This window comes from Vanellus vanellus (assembly GCF_965231255.1).
Source record: "Vanellus vanellus genome assembly, chromosome: 2".
Taxonomy (NCBI): Eukaryota; Metazoa; Chordata; class Aves; order Charadriiformes; family Charadriidae; genus Vanellus; species Vanellus vanellus.
The window spans coordinates 36,499,858-36,526,975 of NC_138906.1; the positions used below are offsets into that span (position 1 = coordinate 36,499,858).

The following is a 27,118-nucleotide window of genomic DNA, read 5'->3' on the forward strand; positions in this document are numbered from 1 at the left end:
GTTTAACTGTAAACATATCTTCTAGGAGAAAGACCAGTGATTATAGCCACATCTGTCAATCATTTTAGATTACTTCATCATGGAAATAAAGGAGTGAATTGACTTCAGGTATAAGATAGACCAAATGCTTTCCAGGAATGTTTTTCTCTTCGGATACAACCAAGCACACAGAAAGCACAAGAAGCGTTGAATATAAGGGCTCAGGTCTTTTTAACTAGACTCCTGGTGAAAAATTGTTTTCACTTGCGTGGTAAAGATACTTGAGATTATTTTTAGAAGAAGGATGGGAGCTGCCTTCTCCAGATTTTCAGAATTGGAAGAGGAGACAAGTTCATCACTGTTTCACTTGCCAAAAAGCCTTCCTAAAACATCCAGAACACATGAACTACACTGAAGAAAAACCCAGTGGACATAACACTAAGCTTTTTATAATGGCCATAGAAAGACTAACTAAAATAGGTACCTCTTATAGTCTAATAACTCTTAAAGTTTCCTTTATAATTCTGTTCTTCAAAGCAGTAATTTAGTAACAAACAGTATCTTTTTCTACAAAATACAAAAAAAGATGTCAAGGTTACTACAAACTGAAAGGAGACCTTTAATTTCTCAAAGCTAAGCAATCAGTTCAGCAGTCGAGTACTAAGAATTTGTTGAATGAGATTTTTTGTGTTTTCTAGGCCAGAGAGAAAAAATACCCCAGAAAATACAGGCAACCAGTTCAAACGTAGTGCCTCTAAAAGCTCTTAAGCAGAATGTAGGTTTAATCACCATACCAAGAATTAAGTAAGAAAGACTAAAAAGACTCCTTTGGCTTCTTCAGACACTCGTGCATTAACACTTTCCCAGATTGACAAAAAGAGCTGAGATAACATTCACCAAAATAAAAGAATAAAACATCATGTTGCAGATTTCTGACAAGGCCACCAATTTGAAGACTCAAAACCGAGATCTCAATCACTTCATTTCAATTCCGAAACAAAATTGTTAACTATTTACCAGTAAAATACTCTATAGGATTGCCAAAAGGCACACTAGTATTTTTAGGCCTGAATAATTGAATGTGAATACAAACCAAGTTATAAACTCCTAGGAGAAGAGCTTCTATGCATCCACTGCTCTGCAAATCTCTGCTGGCTGAGACAGCAAGATAGCACCACATCAATTCTGGTAGAAACTGCAGCGTAAATCGTAGCAATTGTTCCTCACCACTGCGATAGAACTCAAAGAGCTGATGGCAAACTGGCTCCAGAAGCTGAAATATAAATTACAGTTGTGAATGAATAAGACTTTACAAGAAACTACAACTTTGTGTGGATCAATCTTTTGGACAAAACTGTAAACTGATAAATGTTACATTTTAGCTATTAGGGAGTGACTAACGAAATAACTGCCCAAGTCGCCTTCCACACTTTTCATCTCTTTTAACATACTTTCAGACGATAAAAGTAGAGCTTTCCATCCCATGTGAAGAAAGAATTCCAGTGGCTCCTTTCTCTTAATTTGGTTCACCTCCTCCAGACTCAAAGGCATAAATAGAGGATACTTGTTATCATCACACTTTATACTATGTCCTAATATTTCTAATACACAGGAAAAGTACCTGAACAAAAGGTCTTGCTATTCTAGAGCTCTAACAGCATACACACAAATTGCTAGAAGCTTTTACCCACAAAGTGAGAAGAGCTACATAACACTCAAAAATTCACTATATTACAATAACTTAGTATACAGAAGAATTAGTTCACTTTGCCACTCATTAAAATTTTCTAGAAACTTCAACATATTTATAGGTTTGAGACAGAAATGGGAATCAAGTTTGTTAAGCTGATATAAATGGAAGTAACATGTTGAACTGGAAGTAATACACTGAGCTAGAACAAGTTAAAAAAAAGACTTAAAACAATTAAGCAATTGGCTTGCACTGTGTTTGTAGATTTAATGCTCATTCTTGTGCCTACCTCTGCTTAGTGTTAACCATCATGTGTCAATGAATGTTAGTTATATTTTTGTTACCTAGATAGGAGATTTCCTAACCCAAGGGGAAAATACTGTCAAAATCAGTAGGCACTTTCAAAGCCAGCTGAACTGGACACTGAACTCTCAAGCAAAAAACTCAAAAGCACATACTCAAAAGTACTTTTTGGCAGCAAACACAGCAAACCACTGATAAGAGTTTGGAACTATAAAAGTATTTCTTCTAAAAAAAGTGGGGAAGGCAAGGGAAGGGAAAAAGGGGATTTTTAATTAAATATTCTAAATCATTTATTTGTGAGTAATAACAAATAGGAGGACCCTATCATCTAAGAAGCTGCTCCCTGAAAAAGAATCTAGGCAGTTGATGCATTTATATTAGCAAACTTTACAAGATGAAATCTGAGATTCCAGCTATTTAGAATTCATCTTATCAGCTCCAGCTAGTATATAAAAAAAGCAGCACAAAATGTGACACTCTCCAAATGCAAATCTCCGAAAGACAGGATTCAAATGTAACATAGCTAAAGGACTAGTTTTGCTACCTGGCTTCTTACCTCCAAGATTTAACATCTTAACAGTTCATCTACGTGACTCACAGAAACAGGCTCTAAATTAATTTCAAAACCAGGAATGTTCAGGTTAGTAATAGACCTTCACTGAAATGTATTCCTGCACAAAATCCCCAAAAGTCTCAACTTGAAAATGATGGAATCCAAACCAGACATGCATTTTGGAGTATTTTAGAGACTGCACTGAGAAAAGATACCATAATAATCAGAATTGACACTGCATTTCAGTTCAGAAAGCAAAGTATTACGCAACCCCTTTCTGAAAAGCCTTAAAAACCGGAATATATATACTTTACTGCTAGCAACACGCAGATCACATTTTCCATTTTATTCTAACTACAACACTCAGTTCTTCTGCTATTTGTCTAGGTCACCTTCAGTTTTTCGATGGAGCAAGCTTTCAAAAAAGTAAGAAACCCATTCTGCTATACTTTCCTCCCTTTACCACAGCAAAGAAGGCACCACCACCAAAGAGCATGCTAGAAAAAAAGTCTGATTGCTTTCCTAGGTTTTTCCTCCTGACTAGAAAGTTGAGTGAACATTTCTTACCTCGCAAAATTACTTCTAAACCCAAAGGATCTTAGCAGGTTTTGATTCTTTTTAAGAAGTAATTTGGGACAATCTGATCCATTCAAAGTAAGAAAAACTTTTAGCTTCTGATAGATAGAACTTCCCTTTGGAAAAATAATTTGTGAAAAATTTACAGCAAAGGCAAAAAAATCATGCCAAGCTAAACTAGTTGTCAGTTTTAAGAGCAGAATATCAAAGATCCTTCTAGAAAGCTTTACCAGCACAAGTGCTTTCCATCTTCAGTTTACGTATTTCACAGAATTTGCATGCTTCCTTTAATGAAGTATCAGCTCAGAATGATGTGCTTGAACTTTAAAAGGCACATAAATAGCTATGACAGGTATCCATGTTCACATCGTTATCTCAGTTGAGACAGCTTTATATCAGCACATTTAAATGCTTAACCAGTACAAAACTAAATTTTCTTCCTCAAAATGCCACCACATGCTACAACTAATATCAAAATGCACTAATGATTGTTGCTGTTTCAAGATATTTTTTTACACTAAAACAGTTCTAAAAGGTATCTAGACTGAAACAATTTTTAATGCTGGAACAGAAGAATATCCAAGCAATTTCATCCTTCTTCCTTTTAAGCTGCACCCCAATGTGTTAGACACTCCAAACATTTTCTATTTCCTAATGCAAATGCCTTCATGGCTACTATCTAGAAGGACAGCAATAGCGTTTTAGTAGAAAGCAAAAAAAAAATCTTGAGAATTTGTGAAGAAACGTACCTCAGAATTTTTTTTTTTTTTTAACTCTTGAACTCTTGAGCCAACTAAAAGTCCTTTAAATCTTGGCATCTCCTGAAGATGCTCCTTGTACTAAATTATGTTTTTCACTTATCAGCAGCCCAGGAACCTCAAAAGTAACTAACAAAGTCTTTACTAACGGAGCTACTATGAATTGGATATTTATTTGTTATATATATATTATTCATTTTTTGGAAAAGCAAACAAAAACCCATATGAAAAGCAAACATTAACCAGCAGGAAGATGCTGTCACAGATGCAAATACACATGGTTACTTTTCAAATGCTTAAAAAAAAGAACACATCCATCCCCCAAAATGAGATTAATCACAATTTTAAGGTACAGATAATTATTATATTAGAAGTCTATATAGTCAGAGGTGTACAGATGGGGTTGTAGGTTTTTAATCTCAGCAGTATTTGTAGAGTTCACACATTAATCTTTCCCCTTCGCATTACATACATCAGATAAGAAAGGACAGCAAATATCCTACACTGTAAAGCAAGTTGTCATTACACAATGCAGCTAACAAATCTCAAACAACAGTCGAAAGAAATTACTTGGTTTTTTTATACTGCTAGTTTATAAGTATTTTCACAATGTGGAAAACTCAAAGTAACCCTTTCCACAGTGTGACAGGTGCTTGGAGAACAGTCAAAATAAAGATTTTGGCACTTTTTTCCCAAGGCAGCACAACACAATGTCAGCACTGCCTTTTGCATTCAATTCAAAGTCTCACTGACAGGGAAATCTTCGATACCTTGCCCCCGGAACTACCCCAACAACTTTTTCAAGCAGAATTTGCAGGGCCTTGACCACCCTGCAGCTAAGGTCCCTGAGAAACCTAGTGATAGCTAGAAGTAGTAAGAAATCAAAGAACATGTGAAAGTATCAATTTGGCTATCAACAGGGAGACTCATCAGATTAATTTACACATTGATACACATTCTGAAGACCAGACAGGCTTGACTCAGAAGTTGGAATGACTCAGAATGTCTTTCTGAGCAGCAAAGTAAAATTATATTTCTTCTTTGCTGGACAACTTGGGAGTTTCTCTACCAGCATTCTCTCTAAAAAACATATATACTGAAAGCATTTCATCCTATGACCACTACTGGCATGATCTCAAACTTTGGAAAGGTTCCTTATGCTGGATCTTTTCAGAAGAGGAATTAAGGATTTAGTGCAATTTTGAAATAACCCACAAAGGTTTGATGGATAGGAGAAAGTGTGACAATTCAGTTAACAAGACACAACTAAAACCAGCTCAGTATGTTCTGAACTCACACGGATGCTTTAAAACAAAGTGTAGTCATGGGGTATGGAACCACGCCTAGCACAGGTACAGAGCAAACCTGTCCCCTTCCTGCCAATTTTTTTTTTTTTTTGCCATCATTTCAGCAAGGGTACATCCACTGTAGAAAGGCATATATTTATATTGTATGTATTTAAAACAAGAACAAAAACCCTAAAACCTAAGCAATAACTTAGAAGAATTGCAAACCTATCTAACCTTGTTCTCTTGGGTTGTAATATACAAGCTTCTGATAGCTATAGATTTACATTAAAGTGATTCTGAATTACAGAAAGAATTCTCAAACATCTTTTCAATTCCTTAACATATTTTGCAATTCTATATCCAAGTCCTGAAGCCCAGAAGTATGTTCTACAAGCTTAGCTATGATCAGTAGGTTACAAAACTTATGAATTGTTTCCATGGTAGTATGTCATTGCTAAGAACAAACATTTTGATGGAGACCCTTCATGTGGTTCTGTAGTTCACATAGTTAGAACACAATTAACTAGCACACAAGGTCTTCTTTTATTCTGCTGGTGTTATGTCAGCCATTTTATGTGACGGATTATATATATATACTCACTTCACTCTGTGGCTCTCGAATTACTTTGTAAAGAGATGAAATCAAAGTACTCTTGTCTTTCAAGTTTGTAGCATAGCTGGATATGGATGCTTCTGGCAGTGTCTGAAATAAAAATATTATAACTACTAGAAAAAGCAATTTTTGTCATTATAATATAACAGCTATTTCAACAACAATTTTCCATTACAAGTTACCACTTATCAGTTTATAGTAGACTAAGATCTGTTTCACAAAAAAATCCTTACTACGGAAATCATCATGTTTTCAGGACAAACACAATTGCCAGAAGACACACTGCATTTTAATATTTTGCAGACAGTTTCATACAGAATGTAATGACAGTGGATGGGAAATAGATAAAAAACCAAGACTACAATCCAGGTGCAATCCCAATGAAATTTCACTGTGAAATTTCAGTACTGTGAAACTTAGCAGTTTGCAGATCCATACTTTAAGGAGTTTTCTCAAGGCTGACTGTACACAGCTCATGAACACTATTACAGGATATAGTATTACTCTGAAAGAACACAAATTCCAGGTGACATGAGCAGCTCTTTAACACTGAACAGATTTTCTGCCAGTACTTAGGAGGACAAAAATCTAACCTCTTTGACAACCCTTTGGAAGCTGTATATTTAAACTTACTATTTGTAGCTTTTACAGTACTTCTTATCTGCATTCCTTCAAAGGAGATCATACTCCATTATACAGATAGGAAAACACTTTCTCAGTGTACCCAAGCAGACCAGGAGCAAAACCTATAGTCAAGTCTAGTCCACACTCAAACTGACAAGACCATTCATCTGTGATATACATTTTCACTGCTTTCTATCAGGAAGTATGTAATCCCAAAGAGGACAATGAAAAAAATCCTTTCAAGCAGACGTTTGCATATATCACATTATCTCAGCAAAATGCAAGGTTACTGTTTTTCTTCATTTTCTACAACAATCAAGCACTCTTGCATACTGCTCCAGCAGCAATTCAAACACTACTGACTAAACATCTGAGAGTATATTACCTTGAACTCTGATAACCACTCCTCCACAACCCCAGTATCCACAGCTAACATCTTCCAACATCCGTTCGGAAACCTTCAGCCTGAAAGAATAAACAAACACAGTTTGTGAAAACTATGTAGTCACTGCATTAAACACAATGAAAATTAAGTCCCTGGGAATATTTAAAGAATCTTATCATACTTTTACTTGTTAACATTTCACATGCTGACATTACTTTGAACTTTTATTCTACTTCACTTAGCAAGCTGCTGGAAGCATTAAGCATGGGAGTCTTCACGTACAGCAGTTTAATAAATTCCAAATATGTATTGCGTGGGAAGCTCAATAAGTCAAAGATTTGCAGAAATGGCATTTTGAAAACAGAAAATATTATCTTCTCAATTTCAGTTTATTTTTTAGCTTACAGAATTTGAGAGAAATCTGTATGGATTCACTGAAGAGAAATTACTGTTTCAGCTTTTCCTAGTCAACTGCTATTCCTAACTTGGAAAAGGTCACTGAAATAAAGACTGATGGAAAAACCTTTCAACCCTCCCCCACCGTGGCAACTGCAAGACAACGAGCCTGCTGCCTCAGCACATAGCCAAAGATGGACTCCCCCGTCCAATATCCCGCACAATCTCAGATCAGTACTAAGACCTGAACACAAGAGAGGCAGAGCGGCTTTACTTAAAGAGAGATTGACCAAAATCTTTCAATGCACAGGACATGGTTGTGAGGAAATAACTATTCAGACATGAACGACAAAAGGAATAAAGTTGAACAAGCTGTCCAGCAACTTCTCGAATCATTTAGTACACAATAATAGTGTAACCAGCCAGAGATTCCACACACCCCCAGCACTAACATTAAAAAAGTGACCTGGGCGGGTGAAACCATGGGTAACCGGGTAGGGCAATCTCCTGTTACAACCCCAGAAAGATATGCAAGTCTGCACAAAGCATACAAGAGCAGTGCTTTCTGAGGATGAAAGGGGAACAAGGAAGGGCTAAAGAATAAGCCGCACAGGGCTAGATTTTATTCCTGGAGAAAACAGCAGTAGTAGCTGTAAACACCTCAGAGGTACAATGCAGCAGCAGCTCCACTAAGAGGCTTCTCCTGGCAGGTAGAGGGGGTTGGGACAGCTCCATGAGAAGGATATCAGCAACATCAGGGGAGGTAGATGACAACCCATAGCCAAGTGAGGAAGCAGTAGACCAGGTTGGGAAGCAAAGTGTACAGAGTGATGTAGGCAAGAGAGACCTTGTAAACAAAAAAACAGAGCTAACCAGGGCCCCACCTCAAATGTAAGCACATAGATAAAGTGCTGCCTACAGGACAGCATGATGGGGGAACCTCTAATACCTTTTCTAGCAAATCAGCATGACTGGGTGCCTCTGTGAAGCGAGTAGACACCAACACACAGCATGGCAGCCAAGCAGGAAGAATTAGTGGTCTGCATGCAAGTTGCAGGGCTATGATCTCAATGGGGTCACTGAGACACAGCAGCATAGCTCACACAACTAGACTACTGCCATGTTGTTACCGACAAGAACAGCCCTCAGGAATCCCAGGCCTCTGAGAACAGAAAATTGCCTCAATTGCCAGGCTCCAAGGGCTGGGACCAGTGGCACAAAGCCCAGCTGCAGACCTGGACTTACTGGTGTACGCCAGGGATCAATACCTGGGCCAGGACAGCTTAACATGTTCATTAATGAAGATGGGTGATGGGACAAAGCTCACCCTCAACATGTTTGCAGGTAACACAAAACCAGGAGGAGAGGTCAATACCCCAGAGGGGTGCACTGCCATTCACAGGGACACCAACAGGCAGGAGATATGAACTGACCCATGAATGTCAGGAAGTTTAAAGGGAAACACCAAGTCCTGCCCCTGGGGACAAACCACCCCAGGCATCCATCAAAAAGGGGAACATGAGCCAGCCACAGGCGCCCTTGCAGCAAAGATGGCCAACATCCTCCAAATCACCAGCACGTCAAGGGAGGTGATCCTTCCTTGTGCTCAGCCCTGATGAGATACAATTGAAGCACTGGGCTCCTGGGCTCCCCAGCACAACAGACACATGGACATACTGGAGAGAGTTTGGGAAAGCACCACAAGCTGATGGGCAAACTAGAGCATCTCTTCCATGAGGAGAGGCTGAGAGAGCTGGGACTATTAAGCTTGAAGAGAAGGCTCACAGGGATTTTATGAATGTAGGTAATTACCTGAGGAGAGGGATTAAAGAAGATAGAGCCAGGCTCTTCTCATTGGTGTCCTGTGACAGGACAAGAGGCAATGGGCACAAATTGAAATACACCAAAAAAAAGGTTTAAATGTAATGTCATGTAATCATTATTGAACACTGCAACAGGTTTCCCAGAGTGGCTGAGGAGTCTCCATCACTGGAGACATTCAAAACTCAGTTGGACAAGATCCTGAGCAACCTGTTCCTATTTTCACTACTTTGAGCAAAGGAGGTTGGACTTGATCTCCAGAGGTCTATTCAAACCTCATCCATTCTGTCATCCTGTATCAACAAAGAAATAGGAAGGATTGTCACAAAGGAAACTCACCTAGCTAAATACCAAGTCTTTCTGATCAACACCGGTGGTTTCTAAATGTATAATGATGACAATATAGATTAACGGCCTCTGAATGGTATAGGTTGTGTGTCAAACACTGCTCTGAAGTGAGGCTTTTAAGGATAATATTGTGTGCTAACAAACACGAAAGCTATTCCTACTATAATTATTGAAACAATGACCTCATCTGTTCCTACAGAATCACATGGTCTACTAGCCCTACTTTCATTCCTGTGAAGGCATACAAAGGCTTTTGCAATGTCTTATGCTTCAGCAGGGTTAATAGTAACCATTCCCTACTGAGTCCCATTAATAGCATAAATGCCTGTGCTAATATAGACTGTTCAAAGCAAGAAACCCACGATTTAAAAGCGTGCAGTGGAGTCCTGGGTACTCCAGTCCATACTTGACACCACATTTATTGAAGAGATGCATTTTTTTTTCCACCTAATTCTACTGATCCATCAAGCACTATTTTCAGATTAAAGGTCCCCAGAGAATACAGGATTCATTTGACCAGTAAAAACAATAAGAGCATCCTTGGCCGGCATTATCCATTGGACTAAGGACAATACTTCAAGCTTTTATGACTGTATATTTGAAGGCAAGTCGTCTTTTTGGCAAAAGCATGAACTTTTGAAGTGAAATCTATTAAAAGCTAAACTAAAAGAAACAGGACAAAGTTTTTGCTATTCAGTCTTTGATTTTTAAAGTAGCAGAGAGATTCCATTGAGAGTTAAGGCAGTTCAGATGCACAGAAGACAGACTGTCCTTACTTTACCTCCATGCATTAAACAATGTATATACCCTTCTGAATACACTGTTTAACCTCAAGCACATATGCATCCACAGCAATACACATTTGAGCATCACAAATAAGAAATCTAATTTTATAATTATTTCTCTTGAAGACAAAGATTAGGATTATCTGTTAGACTGATCTCTCCCTTGAGGGAACAAAAAGCCTCAATTCCACACATCAGGTGTGTGGCATCTATTAAAACAGGCAAACTACTGTTTTGCTGAGGATTGCCACATTTTGTTCTAATTAACTAATAGATCAACTTGGACTGCAACAATATATGGACATGGTCAGCAAACCCAAGACTGTTATAAAGGAAGGATTAACAAATTTCATTTAACAATACAATTTTTTATGAAGTCCATAGAAAGTTTACAAAAACTAATTCTAAAATGGAATTTTTAACACAAAGTAGGCCAAAATACAGCCTAATTTATAGCATCTGTTAACCTTTTTCAGAAAAAAAAAAAAAAAATCCCAAAAGGATTAAAAAAGCATGCCTTAATGATAAATCCATTTGAGTGGATTCAACTGCAAGATACAGGCCACTGTAAGCTTTAGGTGCCCCAGTCACTATGGAATTAAAGTAACATAAAGTGGATAAAGTAAATACATGCTACTTTGAAAAAAAGCTGTAAAATTATGTTGTGAATGGACTCCGTAAATACCAAAACTGTAATGAAAATTCAAACAATACAGAAGGCACTAGACAGCATTTAAAAAAAAAAAGTCTTGTTTTAAGGTACATCAGCACATAATTCCCTTTGAATAGACTCTCTTCCTTGGTCTCTTCCTCTTAAGTCCCTGCAAATGGTTCATACAAGTGGAGTTTGAGAATTTCTTTAAAAACAAGCTGCTTTTGTCCCCCACAAATCAAACAATACTTTGACAAAAACTGATGAGCAGATTTGAATGTCCCCATGCTCCTCATTCTAAGAGATTAAGAGACAGTCATTTGGATATCCTGATGGAAGATAGTTGCAGAAAAGAGGAAGAAGTCTCAAAGATTCAAATGATACCACAAAATTATTTGTGAAGGATCTCAGTAACAGTCAGGTTGTCACATCTCTGTTGAACTTTTATTACACACATATATTCTTAGCTTATACCATACATGAGGTAAAACAACTTTAGGTGACACTCTTTCATTACAGGTCTTATCACATTACTGCACATTTGCCACATGATGAAAGCATGCACAGCTACTGCAGTCCAGCTAACATGTAAATTTATCTGTGTGTTTTATGCCTTGTTAGTTAAAAGCACTTTGGAGTATTTTCAACAAGACTCTCAACTTGGATTAGCAGCAAGAAATATAATTTATACTAAACAATAATTTACAAACTAGTTTTCCTAGTGGAACATCTATTTAAAGTAAGCATACATAAAGCCATACAGTCCTTACTAATCTCTAACACTGCAACCCTAGGAGATATGCAACTTAAGCTCTAATATGAAGAAGAGAAGAATAAGTCTAACTTATATTCCACTCAAAGTCTGCAATACATTTTCATATAGCTTGAGATAAGACTGTTCTCTGGATCTGTTTCCAAGTAATAAGCAGCCTCTGAGCACTGTAAATTGATCTTGCTCTATTCTAGTACTATAATAAAACTCTTCTTACATAGGAGATATCAATTTTTGCTTTGTTTCAAGATGAGCGGTATAACTGGAATAAAACATCAAGCAAGTTATCTGACAAGAGTAAGTTTTGTTTGGAAGAGATTTCTACAAAGTCTCTACAAAGACTATTCTTTTTTTCCATTACAGCACAAATACAACAGGAACTTACCAAACCTACTGTTTTTAATAGAGGGGGCAGAAAAAGTTGCTATGCACTGAGCTGGTGTTGAGTAAGCCAAGATGAATTACGATGTCTTCTCTGGCAAACTTACTAAGGGATCCATCTAATTAAATGGCTTCAGTTTTTCATATCTGTCACTCAAGACTTTTTTAATACAACAGTATCAAATCATAGCCTTGAATGACATCACAGACAACACATGCACAGGTTGATATTTAAAAAGAAATTCTCACAATAGGTGGCTTTCCTATTCTTTAAAGCTACCCAGCCTTTGTAGAATTCATTCACAGAATCCATGTATGTAAGTGAAATCTGTATTAAGCACAAGGAGGCTGGACTTGGACAAAGAATGAACTCCTGAGTTCTGTAGAACTGACCTTTATGGAAACACAGTATTTGGCATTTGTTAGTAAAAGTCACAGAGCTGAAAAAAACAAAGCCAGGAGCCAAAAACTGCTCAAGTCCCATCCTCTGGGAATTGCTGGAAGAGGAGGGAAAGCATATACTGTGTCCTTACCTAATCTAAAAAGCATCTGCTTGGAAGTTTGTACCATTTGCTAAGGATTTATTTTTTTTTTTTAGCCTAAGGGAAACAAAGCAGAAAGTTAAGACTTTTACAAACTATCAGCCAAGTTTGTCAACTCATCCCTGAGAGGAACAAAGTAAACTTGTGAGCATTCTGTTAGGATGTACCAGACCCATAAGGGATCAAGGCCCCAGTACATGTTGATCTGGTATTCTATAGTAGATTGTATACAAAAGCAGGGAAGGGCTAATTAGGACTCCACTTTTCTTACCCTTTGAAGTGGTACAAGTAGTATTAAAAACTTTTTAATTGGCTCTACATCATACATCAAGTTCATTTAAGGACTACAGTCTCTAGTTAAAATTCACATTGCTGAACCCTTTTGCCTCCCGACTTGTTTCAGAGGCAAAGACACAATGCTTGGTAAGCCTCAGAACAGTAAACAGCACTCAGGCAAGTGTATTCTTGAATAAATTGCCGAAGAGAATGTATTTACCTGATGTTAATGAACAACTTATTCTAGTGAGTTCATCATCATCTGTTCAATTACTATACAATTTTGAATATGATCAAGCTATCTTGTTCAGATACTTGTAGATGCAGTAATAGGTAGCAAATCATTCAAAGTCTCTTGAGAAAAGAAATCAATGCTACTGTGGACTCCAAAAACCACTCTGGCAAGCTTCAGAAACCACAAAGGCCAGGTGTGACTTCTTGACATTTTCCAAACTTGCACAAAGAAACAAAACACCCATTGTGCTAAGCCTGAAACAGTCACATGCTCTATTCAAACACACAATGCAAGCAGTGCTCAAAGACTCCATATCAAATACCCTCTGAGAACTGCCATCTTCAATGTAAAATCAGGCAGTGTCAACAAGATAGCTACGGTGAACCAAGCATCACTGACTCAGGCTCAAGCAAATTCCTGAAGTGTCAAGAAATGGCTGTTCAGCATCTTCTAACAGGAAAACTAACAAGCATTACATGAAACTATAGGTGACAGGCTCAAAACAAACAAAAGGAATCACCAAAGACAATGTGAAGGAAGTATGCATTAAGTCCCAAGTCCAAGTGCACGAACTTTACACAAGTGCACAGAAAAAAGAAGCCTGGACACATTCATGGAAGAATCCATCCACAGCCACCATATATAAGCATTTCTTCCAGCTCAGAAAGCTGAAGTCAGAAGTTGCTCCCCCAGAACACTTTTCCAGTTTCCCCTTTCAGTTCCTCTCCAGGCCGCTGTTAACAGCCACTGCTAGATAATGAGGTTTCAGAAATTCTGGTGATTCAGTACAGTCATTACTGCAGTCTTCTTCACAATATGGTAGTGAACCTACACAAAGATAACTGTTTTGAACATGTTTGTTCACAGTGGTTTGTAAAGGAACTGAAACCGCAGCCAATTTGAATTTCATATTGCCAAGGGCATTTTTCAGTTTTGCCACCTCCCTCCCACGTGAGCCAAAAACATTTGTGATGAAAGCTTTTTAAAAAGTCTTGAGCAGAAAGTAGGATCCCTACAAGCATAGGCTTTTGAAGATTTTTAATCCTGATCTTTGACTCCTGGCAATTATATTTGCTCAACTTCAGATTAGCAAACAACAATTACAAACCACCTTTGTACATAACTAGCCTCATATTTGCCCTTCTTCAGTAAGGAGATAACTCTTTCAAGACAACCGAATGAATCATGCCAGCTAAACAACTCACCAAGATAGAGATATGATATCACCAGTTGACATACTCACTTGAATTTATACAAGCCATAGTAAGATTTATATTGTTAAAGCAGTACAAAAGCAGCCTTAGCAGTACAGTTCCAAACTGAAGTAAGATGAAGTAACTTCCACAGGTTGATTATTAATTTTTTTTTTTTTAAGTCCTACTTTACTATTTCTTCCTTGCCACATAAAAGCACACTGCAAGTACAACTGCCATACTGGTAACCGCAGAGTCAGTCAAAACTGACCACCTGTAAGCCAATTTATTCCGGTTACATCCCATTCTCCAGCTTGCAGAAGCTCTACTCTCAAGCTATTTCATTTGCAGTATATCCTCAAGTGTTAGATTTTCTATCATCTGTAATATACCAATAGTAACATTCATTACAGGAAATTAAAGTAAGAGCTATTACTTTTAAAACAGTTTTTCTTAGCAGCTGAAATATACTTGCTTCCTCTTTTGTTTTACTCCACGAAAACACTATTGTCTACATCTTATTAAATCTTTAAGAAAGAACAGATATAAACAGCTAATTCTTAGATAAAGTGAAATATATGTAGTTGAAAAATCTTCTCTTAGAGTATGTTCTTACTTATTCTAGATTAATATAGTTAACAGTTTAACATACACAAAGAAATAACTATATACATCATAAGGAAACAGAATTTAAATTAAAGTAACATTAAAGTGAGCACAACTATAAGCTTAACCAAACATAACTGAAACAACAGAAAGAAATGTGTAAAAGGGAACAGCATGCTAATACTACAAAAGTGACCTCATCCACACAGGTTTTCCAGTTTTTACTTTAGTCACAAAATTCCATAGTATTAAAATAAAGGTATCTTCTTCATGCTCTGATAAAAACGAACTAGAAAGCTTTAGAAATTTTTTTCTATTTTCTATGTATCAGCACTCCTGTAACTTGTGGTCAAGTGTGTCTAGGAGCAGGCAATACTGCACAGTGCTCTTAAATTCTGCAGCATTGCTTTCTGTTACAGAAGTGCAATCTGCTTAAAAGAAACATTCTCTGTAGAACCCCAAGCAAAGTTGCACCCTAGTTTCCCTAATACCAAAGTACGCTCATTCCTATGAAGTCAGGAAGTTTCCCTGAAACTCAAAGACAAATTTAAAATAGTGAAATAGAATAAACCATGCAGAGAGTATAATTATGGTGCAGCTCTCGTTTCAGTGTTGCATACAAGTCCTGAACCAACCAATGGCCTTTTCAAGAGCACAGAGCATTATTTTGGTAACAATGCCATGACTTCTAGTTCCTTGCCTCCTCAAACTTCAGTGCTACTATAATATACCTTTACTAGTGTTATTCATTTAATCTAGCTGTTTGTGAAGTCTGTGTTGCTGCAAGGTAATTTTAAAAACAAGTTTTTCTTTCTAAGTGAAAATGGCAAGTCATCTCAAGTTAGAGTTCGGTCAGAACTTTCAGCCACATATCAAAAAGAAAGGTCTCAGGTAATTCAGCTGTTGGAAAGACTCTCAGTGTAAAGCATACATAAGCAGATGCTGCACAATAGCTTGAGTATGACCTAAAAAGCATGTGGAGAATTCAGCAGAGGCTGTACTTCATCTCTGAGCATCAACTGTCATTACAGCATGTACTTTCAGCTAGAGCAAGTGGAGCAGCATTCATCTGACAAGTAGTTTAGCAGTGACTTATCAGAAGGAAAAGGACTCAGCTCACAAAACAGGGACAAGAGTTTGAGCAGGCTCTTCACCTTCTACTTGTTAGTAGCAACATTAATAATGCCACACTTTGGGCCAAAACTTCCCAACTCCACTGGCTAAGAATGAGATTTCAGGAGATTCTGCCTGTTTCCAACCCCATTCTATGTATCTGCACCTCATTTAATTTGAAAGGCAGAGACGCCTACCTGCAAGCTAGAGACTGACTTTAGAATATACTACACAAGCCCCATGAGGGAGAAATTTTGTGCAGCTCTTGGGACTTCTTTTCAACTGAATCCTCCTTCTGCCTGCACAAAATGCGAGGAGTTCCACAAACTGAGAATTAGGTTGCAAAAGTTACACGTGCTTCAGAAGTGACTTATTTTTATTTGCCAAAAATTAATTGATATAAGTTCTAGAAACTTTTAAAAATAGGATTACTAGCATGAAAAACACTTAAAGAGAATTCTGTCTGCTTTGAAATCATACCCTCCTTTAGATGTCCAGTTAAAACTTCCCTTTACAACCTGGACTCCTACTCAGCAAACATTCATAAGTTTTCATGTACTTACAAATATGATGTATCCTTTCAAAGCATTTCCACTTGTAGCTGAGAAAGTCCAACACATTGCATTTGAAACAAGCATGAAACTATGCTTTTGGCCCAGAAACAGGCTTTGAAGAACTGAGTACACTGCAAGAATAACCATTATGGTGTGTTTACCTAGGGTAGATCTACAATATAGTGTAATATCAGACATGATCAAATACAAATGTAATGGAAGGGTTTGATTTTACTTTTACTCCAGAGCATTATTTTAAATGAGTGCTACAATACATCCCATCAACCCAACTCCACCAATGCAGCACCATTAGAATTCTTGATAACCTAACATTTAGAAAGTATTATCTCCAGTATACCATTCTACCATTTCCTCAAATATCATGAGAGAAAAGTAGGAACCTTGCTATTAGGAATAAACCACAAATTTTATAGCAAAAAGAAGTTTACGGCGGTCTATTGATATGTGTTTTAGTAGCTCATTTTGACAGAAAAAAGCTATACCAAGGTGTATTTTCCAGAGGAGGGGTACATCAACACTGAAAAATCTTAGGATCTAGTTTGCTTTGAGTGTTTGATGATTGCTCACTCTTAAGTTACAGAATTACAATGATCCATCAATACATGCACATAATGTTGTATCCAACAGCTTCAGGAAAAAAAATGGCAGGTTTCTCATTCTTCCTGATCCCTTCCCTTCCTCCCGCCCCAACAGCCCTCCTGCACAAGCCTGTTACACTCACAAGATTGGACACATTAATTTGAAAAACATTTTAGAGCACCTAAGAACAACTCTATTTTTTACATATTTTGTAAGCAATAGAAAAACATGACTTCTTTAACTAAAATTTTTAAAATGTAACAGCAGAACCCACACTTCTGTCTCATTCAGAAAAGATACATGAAATGGTCTGTAGCCACATATAATTTCAATGCTGTAGTGCAGACAAAATGTGTGCAACTTGAAGTCTAGGGTCATTTACTACCCTGAATGTCTTGGCCTGTATTGTAATGAAAAAAAAAAAGTTAAAACCCAAAAGCATGATAGAGGAAAAGCAAAAAAAGAGGTGTTAATTGTCTTACATTGTAGGGAAGATTAATTTAGGTTGAATTCATATTAGATGAAGAAGCTCTTCAAGTAAAAGTTGCACTTCATTAAAGCATCTAAAGCTCAGGATATTAATTGTTCCAATAAATAAATAAAATTTACATGTTTAATTAATGATTAATTTAATGCTTACCCAGGTTCTAGAGGGACTTTTATTTGAGCTACTCATGTAAAGTTTTCCAGGGTCAATGGTATCATCAACTAATCTGCCACTGTTCCAAAGCCATAAGAACAGAAAGTTTCTAATGAATTTATATTGATACTACTTAGGTAGCAGAAAATAGTTTAAGATTAAAAATATCAGAGCACGCGTTCATTTTCTTTTCCTGTTTCTTTTATTTGCATCCTCATTAAATCTCAGGGTGTCTTGTGCTCAAAACAGGCTTGATTTCCAAGTGCATTCCTTAAGACCTACATACCTAGTATTTTTAGAATAAGTGAGCAGTACTTCAATATTCAGTTACAAATTCAGAGCCCTGGTTTAGAGCACAGACTTCACTATTTAAAGCCTGACAAGTATTTCCATAGCCTAACAAAGTAGTCAAAATTTGTTTCCATAATAATATGAAGTCTATGAACTTGGAACTTGATTTAGTTTATTCTGCTAACGAGCGGCAACTGAAAAGTCACTTGAATGGCAGATGTAATTATGACAATACATGGAAATTGATCCTTGACTACACATGTATTTGGGACACAGTGAACTCAAGTGAACCAGAGCGGAATGACATTAATACAACTTAACAACCCGAGGAAGCAACATGTTATGTTTGTAAAAACTCTCATATCCAGAGGAAAGAGGAGTTGCAGTGAACCAAGAGCAAAGCAAGCTATATTACATGAGAGGAAAAAACAAATATAATCTCAGTGAATGACCACTTTTCAAATGGTATGACATTTGGGGGGTAGGGGTTAATAACTGTATAACAAAAAGATCACACACCTATCATTTAAAAATCAGTAAACACATTTAAGGAACCTCTTGAAGGGTAAATACGGCATCATTTGGTTCCTGTTTCATCATTTGGTTAACCTCCTATTCACACTTTTGTCAGTTCCTCTGTTTACTGTACAAGCAGGGACTTTCTTTTAGGTGTTCCTTCTTCCGTTGATGTCAAGTGTATCCACATCTTAATGCTGCCACTGAATTTATGCAGGACTTTTATTTTACCAAACCAAATAACAGTTGTAAACGGTTAAGTAAGTTAGTCCTTGTCACTGTTTCACTGGATTGCTGCAACTTTGTAAATATAGGAGAACTATCATTCACTTTGCCAGAATAGGACAAAACAGCTAGGATGCTTTTAAATACCACTAAAAGGGGAATTAATCAAAGATTTTCATTACTACCTTAAGGCATAAACAAATGAATGTATGCATTATGTATGCAAAGGAACTGCACACTTTAGAGGTCTCCTCTGATCATGTTAAGTTTCACGTGGAAAACCCCTATCAGTTTTCCCTGTACAGCTACAGCTTGGCAGTAACAACAGTTTGGGATAAAATATCACTGCACAAAACCCCATTACATTCTAGTAAAAACTCTTGGTAACCAGTGCAAATGCATATGCTTTCAGACACATCACAATTTTTGCATAATACAAAAATAATAATACTGAAAATATGTATGCCAAACAAAAGCTTCTAAGGCAGAAAAAAAAAAATTAGCAGAGACTGCTAATCTATTTGGTCAATCTCTAACATGATGTAGAAGTGCTCAAAGAGTAGTTCTGCTGTATCTGCACACATTATTGAAAATTCAACAAAACATCAACCAATTCTAGCTGAAACAACAGAATTCTGATACTTCGAGCAGTATAATTAAATACTCTGCAAAACAGATGTTCCCTTTGTTGTGTTTCACTAAGTAATATGACAAATTTGATTGTCTGAAATACAGGGTCTCATCACACTAACACTAAATGCTGCTGAGAAAACAGGATGGGGGGAAAGACATTTGATTTTTTTTTTTTTCCCTCAGCTTTACAATTAAATGTAAATCACACTCGCAAGTCAGGCAGGAATTGGTAAATACTACACCAGCACTGGCAAAGCTACAAAATGCACATGTAAGCAGACATGCAAAATTACTGTCAAAAGCCTCTCACCTGCTCCTCTGGCTGCTGCACTGGGAATTTAGTTCAAAGCAGGAAAAAAAAAAAAAAAGCAAGACCCTATTAGTCTTTCTAGACCTCACATGTGGAGTCAATATAATTGGGAGCATGAGAGATATGAGTGGAAAGACTACAGCTTATTGAGCCTAAAAGCTGTAACTTCGTAAAAGCAGTAGCATGTCCGCAGCACATGACACGAAGCAGGTAGGTATTTTGGCACAACCTAAAGAAAGTCAGTAAGAAAGGTATTATTTTAACTGAGTAGACAGTAATTGGTTCAGCCAGATGTGCTACTAACCACAAACTGTAAGAGAATACTCAGAATTTCACTGGCAAGATCCAGTGTAAAGTTACTGTAAGGAACGTAAAGTTGTTGCTTTAGCACTAAGTACCAAGAGCTAAGGAATTCCCTAGCATCATTCCTCCCCATGCTTTCCAAAAAATTTCCCTTCATCAACCAGACACAAAGTATATGACATTGCAGTCTGATTTTGCAATCTAATTCAGCTCTGAAAGAGTAACACCATTTCCTTCAGCCAAACACCAAGTAGTGTTACCAGGGAAAAACTTTTTCATTTTGTCCCTGAAGATCCTATAGTCTGCTTCCTCAGATAGAGATGTTACTATAATATACCCAACATATCTTACATGAGAGACTGTTTGAAAATATTCACAGTATCCTAATTTTCAGAGATGGTGGCTGGTATTAAAAACCTGTTAAATGCATTTTTTAAAGATTTATTAGGTCAACTTAATGCTTTTACATATATTCCAGTCATTTCCTTTAATATAGCAAATACTGTAGGATTAAAAAGAATTTAAAATACAAAACAATTGTCTTTACATATGAGGACAGGATTCAAGTACTTGAAAACAAAATACAATGATGTAGTGCAGCCTTGTCCATTAACCAGACATTCATGAAGACCTTATATTATCCAGCACTAGCTTCTATACAATTCTCAGACTGCTAGACAGCTTAACTATTGAGCATTAGATTTAATTCTCTATCACATATTGAAAGTGTAACAGGCTTCTTCCCCCTTTAAAAAAAAATTGCAATAAAATATAGTCATAATACTGAATCATGGTGTTTAGTACTAACAGAAATATTAAAGTTGTATGCACTATTCATCAGGTTGAAGTTAATGTCTTGCTGAAGCATAAATATTTATCCAGTGCAAACATCAGGAAACCTTAGGAGGCAGCATGGCTTTAAGCACTGAAGCGAGTTAATTAGTATCCTGTGCAGCTTCAGAGCATGCTATGCTATTTTTAATTAAAAGGTTAGCTTCCAAATAGAAAAAAGTAACAAAATGCAAAGGATATCTTATCTCTTACCTAAGAGAGCAGTCTTAAGCAGCTATCAAAAGCGCCCAAAATATACAGTTTCTATCACTAAATTTAGAATGAGAGCTCTTATGCCAATCAGGACGGAAAACAAATTCTCAGCGACTTTTGCATCAGCAATAGGCATGTTTTACTAGTCAGCTAGTATTGCTTTTACCTAAATTTCTTTGTTATGCCTTGATTGCTACAACAGCATTTCATATCATCAGGGGTTAGAGACAGAAGAACACAAACATACATCTGTTTTGCAGAGATAACCCTTTTCCAGTCTTCCTCTCAACAATCAGATGTTTCTCCAGCAACACTGGTCATTTAAAATAAATTCAAGAAATGTTTTCATGGCATTCTCCATATAGAAGAGTGATGATTATTAAGTATCCGTCCAAATTCTATATGCTTTATTGATTCCAGTTCTAATAAATAATACTCCTAGTAACAACTATTTATCAAACTCACTTGCATTAAATTTGTACACCATTTAGAAGTAACACTGAAGCCTTATATGAAGCCCTTAATTCAAACAAATACACCAACATCCTCCCATTTCTGGCACTGCCATGACAAGAAAGGGTCACATTCAGACAATTTCAGTACTCTCTTGGACTGCTTTCATTCACTACCTTTCCAGTTGTTACCAAAGCATGTAAGTTCATATGGGGATGCATCTAAAGAAATCGCTGTAAATAACAGTCGCCCTCCTAGACTAAGCCGATGTTCTATTTTTATTCCCCTGCTCTTCAACATGGTCCCGATTAGGACAAAGGCTTCACAACAGTTTCACCAGAAGTAGACGAAAAGACTTCACACCCTGCATTATTTTAGATGTGCTATAAATTGAAAACTATTATAGTTGTTGGACCTTTCAGATGTTGCTTTAAAATAAATAAATAAATCTAATCCAGGCGTATTTGACTTTTCATGCTAACAATGTTCCAGCACAAATTTTGATAGAAATCTGATGATTTACAAGAAGAACAAATGCAGAAGCATTTCACCCCTCAGCCTCATGGAAAACTTCTAAAATTTCACCAATGTTTTCAAATAACTTCAAGTGTTTTAAGTGTCAGTTATTTATAAAGAAAATCTTGAGAGCATGCAGAAGTACTTAATCTCAAAAGTGTGTGCATACACTTATGATATACATTATAGAGTAGAGGGAAGATTCTGATCAATGCAGGAACTAATAAAACATTTTAAAGGCATACAGAGCTTTAGCAGCCTAGAAGCTTTCAACACGGCCTTGCAGCAATATGCAGTTGCTACATATTCAAAACATTTTCATGCTTTAGTACTCCTTGTCTTCAACACCACCGATCTGACATAGCTTTCAGTCCTTATCCCAACACCACTTTGTTACTGCCTTCCAAGATTATCTCAAGAAGCATTTCAAATAAATCAATCCAATTTAAGTTCCCAAATAACTGATGCTAATAAACCAAGATTTTTAATTCCAACACATTCTCCACTCCCAAATGTGCATTTAATATGCCACCATTTCAATTCTGGCAACCGAGGACAACAAACTGCCAAAAGGGCCATTTTATGGAAAAGAAAGAAAATATGGATTTAAAGAAAAGATATCATGCCTACAATTCTAATTAAGGGGGTGGGGTGGGAGTGTTATACTTCCATAACTAAACAGAACAGCTTTAACAAATTAAAAGCTGTAATGTTGTTGAGCAGGAAAACTATCATATTCCAGTAAAACAACAAATACTTTCAAGTACGCTCTACCAAGTACAAACCAACACACTGAAGAACACTTCATATAAAATCCAGATTTTAAGCACATTGTATTTTCATAATACCATGGAAGAAGTCTTAGAGATTATACAGTGTCACTCCAGTCATCAACCTATTACACCTCAGATGTTAAATATAAATTTGGAGTCTTTGGTTTTCCTAAAGTGAAGATTCGGACTCTATTTTAGATTCTATTTCTCCTACCTTCAAAGAAGACAGAGCATACACACAGTGAAGGTTGCATCATCAGGCTTCTCATTTCCTATACAGTATGATAGGATCTCCTGCTTAAACTTTATGCGTATTGCTCCTGGAAGACTGACTGCTTGGTAACTGGTAACACTGTAAGTAACAGACAAGTGTAGTGATTCATACATGTAATCTCCATCTATGCTGACAATACCACCCGCACAAATCCTATGGCAGATTTAAGCATAAGTTTCATACCCAATCTTGCATTTGTGAGAGAAGAAGCAGCATGCCAGGTTACACAGACAGTGTATTTGTCTAAGTGAAGGCTTGGGAATGAAACCTGACCTGGTGATCCACCCAACGGATTTAAGTCTAAGCTGTTCCTGATATAGGCTTTGTACGTTTGCAGAGTGCCCAGGTGATCTTTGTTAAGAATCCAAGTGCTACTGCATTTTAATATTCTGATCAACAGAAACAAGCCTCATGAAAGCTTCATTTGAAAGTCTCAGATACAGAGTACTCCACAGGCTCTCAGTCCCAAAGGAAAGCCAGGGAATTGTGACTTTTCTCTTACAAATCATGCAAATTTCTCAAACCACATATCTTCCACACAGCCTAAAGTGAAAGTGCGTCATGAGAGGCCATAAAACGTATCTTTATTTACTAATTAAAATAGCCAGACATTAGCCAACTTTTGATGACTAATAATGTAAGTTTCCAGAAGGAACAAGGTGATTTTCACATTGCACGTGTTAAAGTCAGGGACAGGTTAAGAGAACATAGTATTTACTTTAAGGCAGGATTTAATGAAAATGCATTTCCTGACATGAACATAGAGAGAAGGTTCAAGATACTGGGGTTTCATACTAACATCCTAAGAATTAGGCTTTAACTCAGCAATTTACTATTAGGTTTGATGCAATCATAACATATGCCTCAGTAAACGGTCTCTTCTGACAGCTTAGCCCTATTGTGTTAAGTAAAATGTAGATGACACATACCATTTGTACTGCCTAGCCTTGCAATACCTCACGCACGTGCTTGTTTGCAATACAAGTCCTTACAAAATTAGAATCCAAGTGACTTAACTACACAGCTATGCCTGTGAACATGTCTACCATGGACTCTTTCGAGTGAAAGAAAACCCTCCCATTCAGGAGACTATGGCTGAAGTTCAGCACAATTCTGCCCATGAAAGCCTTTTTCCTTCCAAGAAGCATTCTGGATAAATTCAACTTGTACCTTTAAAACAGCTCAACACTGAAAGGAAGTGAATTGCTACAGTTAAAAAATTATCCAAACCAATACGGAACTTCCTCAAAATTGTTACCCCTCTGATAAAAGGCCTGTTAGAAGTACCTTGTCTCACAAAGAGATTATCACAGAAGAAAAGCAGCTAAGTTTCGCATTTCAAAAGCGGTATTTTCATATTGTCTTCTTACTCTGGAGGAGAAAATACATCCAAGAATAGTGCCAGATGGATCTAAAAGTCAACTTCAAAGTACATTACTTTTACCAAAAGTATTTCACTGATGAAAGTAAAATAGATTGGAAGTTAATTTGACCAAGCTTTATAACGCTATTTACTTTTCACAACATGAAAGAACTTGTTCGAAGGCGGAGAGGACAACAAAAGCAAGCCACTGTCATAGAGGAAGGCATTCTGTGAAAAGCACAAGCTTCTGACAAGACACTGCAGCATCTAGCTGCATTATTGGAGGGGAAAACTGCAGAAAAGCCTTTTAGATGCAATGAAAAGCAATCACCAATGTCATTGTACACTTTGCTACATAAAACTGGTTTTTGCTTCTTTGCAGCGTCATTTGTTCAAGTTGCCTTTAAAAAAAACTAATCACCAAGTCTGAATTTGCAGCTCACAAAACTACCTAACAGCAATCACTTAATAGAAACTTTCATATTTTGTTCTTCTCATGCACTAGCAGTGTATATTAAAAAATTATGAAAGATCAAGGCTAACGAGACTTAACAATCCTCTAGCACTCAGATCTTTTCCTTGTGAACTTAAGACTTGAGGAGCTTTTTTGGGATAGAGTTAGAATGCAACTGGACAGGAAACAAACGTGATGGCTTTTGGGGTTACAGGGAACAAGACAAATCCACGGGCATTACCTCTGCTTTTACCATTAAAACACAAAGCACGTGCAAAGTTACTTCCATTTAACGTGCGTGAAGTTCAATAACGAAGCCTACACAGGCACACGCACACACACACACCCCGCAGTCTGCGGCACTTCCTACTTGCGAGCCTCAACCGCAAACTCTCAGCAATTATAACTGTTGCTGCCACCTCTCGCATCCCTACCCGCGGACACCCAAGTCAACGCGGCAGGAAAAGAGAAACAAAACATACAGAAAAGCCGGGTTAGAATGAATGTATGTCGCAGCAAGCCACTAATCTTGCGTCCTAAATCCTTCCCACGGGCAGCCACAAGCGCCCAGCACCGGAGCGGGAACTCCGCTGCCAGGCACCGGGCTGGCTGCTCCCTGCTCCGGGGAGACGGGCGGGAGCCGCTCCTTTGTCTCGCCCGCAGCCCGCACCCACCCCCAGCTGCCTTCTCCAGGCGACACGAGTGACCGCCGCCCCGCCAAGACCGCCGCTTCCCCCGCCACCTCTGCCCTCCCCGATGGCCGCCCGGGAGCCGAGCCCAGAGACTGGGCGCGGGAGGACCCCGGCAGGCGGCCAGCCGCGGCCGGGATGCCGGCGGCGCCCCGGGGGGACCGGCGGGAAGGAGCTGGGGGGGGGGGGGGGTGAAGGCTGAGACCGGTCCCCGGAGCGCCGCCCCGCGGCCCCGCTCACACCGCACCAGGGGCAAACACCGGCTCTCCCCGGCAAGGCGGGAGGGGCTCCGCCGAGCCCATGGCGGCCCCACCGAGCCCGTGGTGGCCCCTCGCCCTGCACTGCCCCTCCGCCGCCCCCCGCCGCGCCCGGACACCGGCTCTTCCTCCAGCCCCACCACTGCAACTCCGCCGCCCCCTCCCCTCCGCCGCCCCCTTCACCCACCGCCGCTCGCTCGCTCCCTCTTCGCCCCCCGCCCCGGGCGCGAGCCCGGCGGGTAACAGCCGCTCCTCAGCCGCGCGCCGACGGTTGCCCCAGGGCGGGGCGGGGGAGCTCTGCCGCGGAGTCGCCGGCGCCGCCGGACCCCGGAGCCAGGGGAGCTCTGCTTCAACCGGCCGTTAGTTACACCAACGGCCGCAAACCGTCCCGGCGGCGCGGTAGGGCTGCTCCAGCCCCGCGCGGGAAAAGTTGGCTCCGCGTAAGCAGCCGCTACTCACCCGTCCCGCCCGGCGGCTCGCCGCCGCCGCCGCTCAAGCGGACTTACTCGCCCGCCGGGAGCGACAGCGGGGAGGGCGGGGGCCGCGACGGGCTAGCACCGCCCGACCCCGCCGCTGCCTGGCGGCGGCCGCAGCCAATGAGAGGGCGAAGCGCGGTCACGCTAGCCAGTAGAAAGGCAGAGCGGACCGTGCGGGCGCCCGCGCCCTCCTCTCCCCCAATGGGTGGTGGCCGCACCGCTCCGAGGGCGGGGCTGGGCGCGTGGAGGGGGGCCGCCGGTCTGTCGGAGCGCCGCGGGGGAGGCGGGTGGGTACTACCGCGTCCCGTCGCCGCAGGCCCGGAAACGTGAAGCAGGCGGCGGCAGCCCCAGGGGGTGAAGGGGAAAACAAGTCATTGTTTCCCCGTCGGGGCTGAATCGGGAACGCGAGTCCAGCGCCGGGCAGCACCCAGCCCCGCCGCGGGGGAATCTGAGGCGGAACAGCGGGGGCGCTGCGGGAGGGTCGTGCCCCGCGGGGAGATGATGCCTCCGGGGGGCTGCGGGAAGCGGGCGCTGTCGGAGCTGCCCTGCGAGCGCTGGTGGGAGCTGTCACACGGAACGATAACGTGCAGCGGCAGCGCTTGGGGTGGGTTTGGGGGAACCGGCACCAGATGCCTGTATTTTACCGCTGTCCGACGCCTTCCTCCCGCCCCCCCCCCCCCCCCCTTGGCTGCCATCGCATAGAAACAAAAATAGAGCTGGCGATAGGCTGACTAATGAAGCTCTAAAGCAAAATAAAGTCTTTAACTTCCCCAGCCCTAACAAAGAGACGATTATACTGGCTGACAGCTCCGCAAGGGATGTTTCCAGGCACCTTAATGAGAACACCTCTAAATTGA

General features: G+C 39.4%; 1 protein-coding gene across 1 annotated transcript in view; it reads right to left on the reverse strand.

The window, feature by feature from the left end:
* The window catches only part of HYCC1 (hyccin PI4KA lipid kinase complex subunit 1), a 48,224-nt gene extending 21,961 nt beyond the window's left edge, over nucleotides 1–26,263 (reverse strand). Inside the window, exons 1-4 of the mRNA XM_082479586.1 lie at nucleotides 26,245–26,263; nucleotides 6,771–6,850; nucleotides 5,750–5,851; nucleotides 1,073–1,252 (exon numbers count right to left, since the gene is read on the reverse strand). Of these exons, the coding sequence (XP_082335712.1) occupies nucleotides 1,073–1,252; nucleotides 5,750–5,851; nucleotides 6,771–6,821 (333 nt within the window). The 5' untranslated portion in view covers nucleotides 6,822–6,850; nucleotides 26,245–26,263. The remainder of the gene's footprint in view (nucleotides 1–1,072; nucleotides 1,253–5,749; nucleotides 5,852–6,770; nucleotides 6,851–26,244) is intronic.
* Between the last annotated feature and the right edge of the window lie 855 nt (nucleotides 26,264–27,118).